This window comes from Porites lutea, chromosome 1 (assembly GCF_958299795.1).
Source record: "Porites lutea chromosome 1, jaPorLute2.1, whole genome shotgun sequence".
Classification (NCBI taxonomy): domain Eukaryota; kingdom Metazoa; phylum Cnidaria; class Anthozoa; order Scleractinia; family Poritidae; genus Porites; species Porites lutea.
Genome location: NC_133201.1, coordinates 12,932,108 through 12,939,607, shown reverse-complemented (window position 1 = coordinate 12,939,607; position 7,500 = coordinate 12,932,108). Strand labels below are relative to the sequence as shown.

The 7,500-nt window shown below is 40.5% G+C and overlaps 1 protein-coding gene across 1 annotated transcript in view; it reads left to right on the top strand.

Annotated features, from left to right (window-relative positions):
- LOC140945523 (nephrocystin-4-like) overlaps window positions 1–7,500 on the top strand; it is a 50,551-nt gene that overhangs the window by 36,489 nt on the left and 6,562 nt on the right. Inside the window, exons 21-32 of the mRNA XM_073394539.1 lie at window positions 1–48; window positions 326–406; window positions 756–891; window positions 1,097–1,163; window positions 1,894–1,952; window positions 2,785–2,952; window positions 3,284–3,342; window positions 3,735–3,865; window positions 4,132–4,221; window positions 4,590–4,746; window positions 5,335–5,420; window positions 6,662–6,747. The exon at window positions 1–48 is cut by the window's left edge and continues 64 nt beyond it. Coding sequence (XP_073250640.1) covers window positions 1–48; window positions 326–406; window positions 756–891; window positions 1,097–1,163; window positions 1,894–1,952; window positions 2,785–2,952; window positions 3,284–3,342; window positions 3,735–3,865; window positions 4,132–4,221; window positions 4,590–4,746; window positions 5,335–5,420; window positions 6,662–6,747 — 1,168 coding nt within the window. The remainder of the gene's footprint in view (window positions 49–325; window positions 407–755; window positions 892–1,096; window positions 1,164–1,893; window positions 1,953–2,784; window positions 2,953–3,283; window positions 3,343–3,734; window positions 3,866–4,131; window positions 4,222–4,589; window positions 4,747–5,334; window positions 5,421–6,661; window positions 6,748–7,500) is intronic.

The following is a 7,500-nucleotide window of genomic DNA, read 5'->3' as shown; positions in this document are numbered from 1 at the left end:
GTCTAGCAAATATTGGTCACCCAAGTGAAGGACCAAAGGGCAAACTTGGTTTGTAAAGTGTCCATTGTTTTCTTGTGTTTGCCAGTTCCAATTTGTTGGATGTGGCCAAGGAGCCAAATCAAAGAGTTGAATTTGAGGAGTAGAACACTGGTGGCGGGAGGTATAAGGATTGCCGTTAAATGAAGGGCGGGCTTTCAAAACATTGTCATTACAGAGATTTGTCATAACACATAACCACTTAAAAAACAAAAGTTTGTCTTGGTCTTGTTACTGGATAGATAGAGGATGTTAATTATAATAGTCTGATTACTTTGATCTGCACCAGGTACAGTTCCCAAGAAACGTTCCACTGTTGTTATGTCAGAAACTGTCATGAGAGACAATGGGTCTGTGAATGGTTCGGGAGGTAAGCAACAAAGCACAAAGCTACTCGAATTGCGCGCGGTCGTTTCGCCCGAAAGTCAATTCCCCCACGGCATTCGCCCTGACTTCAGTCGATTCGCCAGATAACATACAACACGGTCAACGTTCCTATCACAGTTCAACCATGATAGTTTAGTTTTAGCTACGCTTGGATTCCACATGTACAGTCAACGTCTTTTCACACTTATTCTTTTTCAGGCTAAAAGAAAGACAAATGCACATTGGCGAATCACCTCCGGGCGACCAGCCATCGGGCGAATCGACCAGATACCAGCTATTCAACAGCTGATTAGGGTACTAAGGATACTAAACCCACTTCACCTTGTTTTTAGGAAACAAATGTAGCAAAATTAAGGCTAAGCAGATGGCTGAATGTGATTCAGAACTTGCTGCCTTGCTGTTCAGTAGACAGGAAAAAATTGCCAAAGATGACCAGCCTGTAAGAGAAGCTGATGCTATAAGAAAAAGGTGACTCGTAATTGACTGCTGCACGGCTTGTGATCGATTACCATGTCATAATGACAAACATGATCACCCGAATACCACTGACTTATGTTAGAGGAAGTTTATTGTAAAGACAACTTTTCCCTTTAGAGTATCAGAAATGAAACGTTTTGTAAAGTGTATATTGCTATTAAGGCTATTAACTCTTTGTTGTCTGTTCTGTACATAGAAAACTTGAGAGAATGCAGGCCGTTCGACAGACTCAAGGAGCTGAGAATTCCACCGGCAATTTAATAGTTAGTTGAGTTTTATAATTATATCTAGCCTTGAATACAGTACTTTTTGTCCTGTGAGTATGGTGTTCATTCATAGAGTTTAAAAAGTAAAATATACATGCGTTGTTTATAGTGGGGAGAGATATTAGCAGTTTTGCTATCAACTAATTCGAAGTTAAATTAAGTCTTTGATTGATTGATTGAGCAGCAATTATTATTCATTCAAAATATTTGCCGATATCAATTCAATTGATGTCAAAAAGGAACATTTACAGAAGGTACGGTCCCGCATCTGCTTTGGCACTACAGACCTGGAAATAATAGAGGTAGATTTCACGCGGAATGCGAAAACGGAATAGGTGAACTGGTGCCACAAAACTAGCAAGAAGAACATCTGCTCAGGTCTGATAAACAATCCTTGTTATGCTGAAACTATGCTCCGTTACCAGCTGCCGTTCGGGAAAATGAGCCCGCACGAGGAACTGTTTTGAAGACGAGAACTTGATGTTTTGAGGTTGGATATATTTTGAATGAATAATGGAACAACTACTAGATTTGTTTTTTTTAATGATGTTTTCGTATGATTTAAAGAATTGTACAGGTCTAGGAGGCTGTTTTTCAACACCCGCCTCTAGACGATCTGCATAATTCTTCATGTCATATTCAGCCTCATCCGATAACTGCTGAATTAGTTTGTTTTACTTTTAAAATGGTATGTGTGGATGACTAACCCTGAAATGTAACCTTTTAGATTCAAAAAGAGGAAAAGTTACAACGAACAAGGGATCTCAAGACTATTCAGCTCTATCGGCAAGTAAACTATGTAACCCTAAAGCATTTTGAATTTTGCGGCCAAAAGCCACTGCATGCCTCAGTTCCCACTAGTAGATGACTCTGTTACTGAGCTAAAACATTTGAGCATAAAACGCTACTCCTGAGAATAAATTAGAGCGCTTTCAGCAACCTCATGCGCTGTTAAATGAAAACGAAACAAATCAATGAGAAACAGATATGCAGTATCGGCCGTGGTTTGTAAACCACGCAAATTATCACCTCGGTTAGTGGAAAGTCAGTGGGGATCCATCTATTTTGTGGTATCTCACATATGTAGCCTGGTGCCACCTATTTTTCCCAAAAGGTACCTTATACGTTTACGGGAAGATAAATCAAAGGCGAAGCTTGAGCTTACTTCATCTGGAAAGTTTGAAAGCTTTAGCAACGACGACGGCGAGGGCAGCCAACACGTCATCTTTAACACAGTTTCGCGTTTTTCCAAACTTCCTAAAAATTAATCCAGCCACGATGGAATTTCAAATAAAAAGAAATTTTTTCTGGAGTGTAATTCTAGGGCACCCTACCCAACTTTACAAAACGGGACATAAACAGAAATTTCACGTCGTAGTCGTGCAGTCGTGACGGCAAAGAAACAATCAGAAAAAGTGATGCATGTGCAGAGTTGATATCTTCTTTATCAAACGTTTGCTTCACCTGACGTTCTGAACAACCTGGTGAAACACGAGTGAGGTGAAAATCTCACCTGGTCAGCCTGCTACCGGCGGGAGAACATTCATTGACCAGAGGATTTTGTTTTAGATTTTTTCTTAAAGGTTATTGACGAATCCAACGGTTTTTGTCCCATCAGAGAGAGGCTACGACATGAAAAGATTTTATCTTCACTCGCTGGAAACATCACAACTAGTCATCAAATATACCCATCCTTTGGGACGGCAGAGTTTTTCGAGTTTGTGCTGAGAAATCCTTACTCCACAGACCAGAATGTTGCCATAATTTGTGATGATCAGGAACTTAAGTATGTATTACTGCTTGCCTGCTACATGCATATTGTGGTGTGTTAGTCCATCGTTTCACATTGAAGGAGATCGGCTCCCGTAATCTTGTGCTTGGTCGATTCATTCATTGTGCATTTTAGGGCGTTTTGACATTTGAGACATTTTCTGTAAGGTTACCAAAATGGTACTCCATCAACTGAATTCATCTTAATTAGAGAAATAGAGTTGTTTGGGTTTCCTGAAAGTATAGAAATTTTTCTGAAGTTTCAAACTGACGCTTTGTTAGAAAGATTTATAAATTGTTATCAAATTTTTCGCTCTGCTTTAACAACGTGAGGTTACATTTTACAGAGTAATCACAGACACGAGAGAGTGGAGGCATTTTAAGAAGAAAACCAATACGCGCTCAGGTAGATTTAATAACTATGTAAAATGAAATTTAAAACAGCCATAGCTAAACCCTAGCTGTGGGTCATAAGTATCGCTCTTACAGGATTTTATCAAGTCAGTGCCGATCACTTACATGTCGGGTATTTTCTTACATTATCAGTTTGGAGGGCGAGCATTTTCCACCTTTATTTTACCCTTTAAAATCCTCACAGAAAGCCTAAAGACGTTTAGTTTAGTATTTAATGGGTTGTTTGTTTTAGTTTCCACACAAGATTAGCTTAATGCGATGGTCTCCCAGGGCTGGAGGCGGACCGTTACTCAGGGTCTTAAAATAACTGAAGGCGAAGTTACTCTGCAAACTACTCGGCCTTTGCGTTAGATGGTGACTCATTTATGTTTTGATTTATTACAGCTTTGGAAGAGAACATGTTTGATAGCTCCTCTACCAGCCCCTACCCACAGCTGTTCTTAAAGCCTACAGAAACTGTTCACGTACCTTTTAAGTTCCAGACCTTCAGAGCGGACCACAGCGTTCCTGAACAGGTACACGTGATGATGTTTGCGTTTAATTTATTTACCCTTAGCATACCTAACGGAGGCGTGTATGTTTTTCAATCTCTTTTAAATTATTTCAACATGTACAAGCAAATCTCTTGAAACAAAGCTTATGATAAGCGGCTAATTGTGAGTAAAGTTTTGGCCAAAAACTCTGAAAATAGCGGTGATCGTTTTCGCCACCTTATGATAAACGTTTGGGAACACTACAGTTTGGCTTCCTGGAATTCTTTTTGAATACCTCTCTTCTACAGGGTCCCTCACATCCGCTGAAACAGCAGGCTCAAACCTACTTAAAGACAAGTACAGCAGAGGATAACAATATAAAACCACGACAAATAAAGGTGATGATTGATTACCAATAGTCACTTTCGTACTTTGTTTTTTTTCTGGTCTTTGCTTTCTCTGCAATGTAATCTAGCTCTCGAACAGTTTGGCATGAGAGGCCTTAAAAAATCTATTTGACGTAGAGAAGCTTCCATTGTTAACTTCGTTTGTTTATTGTTTTCCCAACCGGTTGCCAATCAGAACACGGGATTCGTTTCATCTTGCCGTCGACTGGCCAGCAAGCCACATAAGAATCTCCTGTATTTTTTGCAGCATAGTTATAACCCCGAGATGAAATAACAATAATCATTGCATGAATATCTATGCAGTATGTAGTTTGATTTTCTTTCCCTTGCCATTCATTATCCTCTCTGTTTCGCTCCAGGTGTCATTTATGAACAAGGATGAGTGCCCTATTGCTATTCTGATTGTTCTGGTGGAGCCTCGGCCTCATGTGATTGACAGAACGTTTAGATTTTATCACGCTGAACAGTCATTTTTGAAGAAGACCATCAGACTACCACCCTGGCGTACCTTACCAGGTAAAGATGGCGGCCTCCGGAGTCCCATGAGGCTCCAACCACGTAATCCTTGCCCCATGATGATCCGGCTTCACCAGTTATAAACTGCTAGGTTTACCCGTTCGACGAGAAAAGTTGAGCTTTTATCATTAACGTCATACTTGTGTTCATTGGATATATTTTTTTTGTTGCTGTTGTTGTTGTTGATAATGTTTTGTTTGTCTTCAAACTCCTTATTTCGGCGCTTATTATGTGGTGAAACTTCAGTCTTTTTTAATTACTACTCGATGTAAGCACCCTTTAAGTGTTTTCAAGAGCTGTTAAAGTTGTTTTGGGGCTGAAATAACTGCTTTCTTTAAAAAGGAAAAAAGTTGCTCAGATTTGACAAATTTAGCGTGTTGGAATAATCGCGATGAATCTTACAAGAACGCCTTCGTATCCTGATTTTTTCAGGTAGGCAGCAGTCCCCTATTCAGGGTATCTGTCACCACAGTTAAAACTATCTGGACATTTTTTCAGGCGAGGTAGTCTTGCTAGGACTGGACTCCCATTGAGTATTACAGGTGTTGAAATTATTGATGAATTTTCGCCTTGATTGTTTTTATTCAGGTGCACCAGTCATGGATGAAAATGCCCAACCTCAACTTCATGTACGGTGCAGTGATGTTAACGCCGTTTGTGAGGCTAGAAAACTGGTGAGTTTTAAATAGTTAGCTCGTTGAATTGTGTACGAAGAGATCTGTTAGAGAGTTTAAAACACTTTATACTTTCCCTTGTCCAACAAAACAAAACTTATTACAACAAAACGTAAACATACCGTAAACTGCTGCTTATAAGCCCTGGGCTTATACATTCTTCGTAAGGGGTTTTAGGAGGAGGGCTTATAAACGAAGGGGCTTATATCCGAGCGGGCTTATAATCGGAATACAAAGATTCATTCGAAACAAGCTATTGCCTACTACCTATTTCACAGGTTAAGTAAAATAACTATGTTAGAGACTTAGCTTGAAACACAAGCACCGTCACTTCACCTCTTGTCAGCGGCGCGGGGAGCCTCGGGTTACTGAGGTGTAAGTTAGGTGTACGTGTCTGCTAGAAGGAGCCAGAAAGAAATATTTTATTCACACTGAGCACTGTGTCATTCACCTGTCACTATTAGTTTTTTGTTCAAATTTCGAATCTACACTTGTAGGGAATTGTTGTCTTAATTTGTTTTTAAGGTAGGTTTTGTTTGAACCAAAATTCTCTGTATGTGCTGATCAGAATCAGGATAGAGTGAAAGTCCTTGGGACATAACCGACTTGAAATTGTAACCTCGCACCCGTATACTAAATAAACTAGAGGTTTCATATTGCAAGTGAAGTGCTGCCCCGTGAAGAAAGATCAAGGGGTTGGACCGGTTGTAAATACTCTACTGTATCCCCGTTGTGGATATCACATGGTCTTCAAAGGATCCTAAGATTAAAAAAAGAGAGAGTAAATTGATGATGTATAAATACAACATCGGCAATTTTAGCCTGCGTAGCAGGCGCTTGGAAGTAGTGGGCGAAAGAAAGAACGGGCGCGCGAGAGGGAGACACGCGTGTCTAGCCGCGGCGCTTAACCAAAGGTAAGGTAACCGGGCGGCGGTAGATCAAGCCAGAAGTCCCTAATTCTGGCCGCCGCTTTCAGTGAGCATGACAATGAAACGAGTTAGAGCCACGTTTACAGCAAACGGCAAACGTGAATTTGTACCACGCGACCAAATTTTCCCTTAACTTGTGTTTCACTGTTCAATACTTCCACCGCAAAATTAGTAGCTTCACGTTAGTTTTGTCTATAACAATTGTTCTGGACCGTTTAAAGCTGCACGTTTTCTTTTTTGAGAAATGCGCAACTTACATATGACGTTTGCTGTTTTCCGTAAACGTCACTCTAAATCTCTGTATTATCTTAGCCGTCAGGTGAGCCACAAGACGTGTTTCTCAAGATCGCTTGTGGACCTTCTCCTTCTCTTAAGAGGTTCTTCGTTCTTTTGTTCATGTAAGTTCAGTTTCGTTGATCATAATTAGGTTATGTTCATAAACGGATAAAGCTTTAGTCTGCAAAACAGCCTTTTTTCTTCTTTCTTAAAATCTGTTTTTCAGGGTTCGAATCGCTGGCGTCGAGTATTTCGTGCGAAGCGATGCGAAAGTGTTTTCACCCGCGCGTTAGTTCTCTCGTTTGACTGCTCGAGCGCGTTCTTGACTTAAGCAAATGTACGGGATGTTGTGCAGTCTAGTAAAACCTCTGGACCGGGTGTAAGATAACTTGAGATTGCAATCCAGGCAAAGTACATGACCATCGTAAGTGTTCTGCTGGAACTCTTCTCTGTAGCTTACTGGTTTTCGCAACTTGCCAATCGGCTCTGTTGAACAATTTACCTTTCTTTTCGCAATGACGATAATTATTTTTTCCCGCAGTTCAAAGATATGAAAATTTCTCATATTCACCCTCATATCTTCGTCTTTTATTCGTGCATTAACAACTCAGTTGACTTGATAGCTCGGTGGTAAGAGCATCGCTTCGGTAGAAGGCAGCGTGGCCGAGCGGCCAGACCGCTGGACTTGTAACCCGGAAGCCCCGAGTTTAAGTCCGCCCTGACCGCTAGCTGGATTTGTTCTCGGTAGTCTCAAGTTCAAACCTCGCTTCCTATTGGTTGGGATTCTAAACTTTGATATGTTTCACTTAAATTTATTTGTTTCATTATTTCTGAAAAGCCCCATAAGCGGTTAGAGGACAATTTATTACCATTAT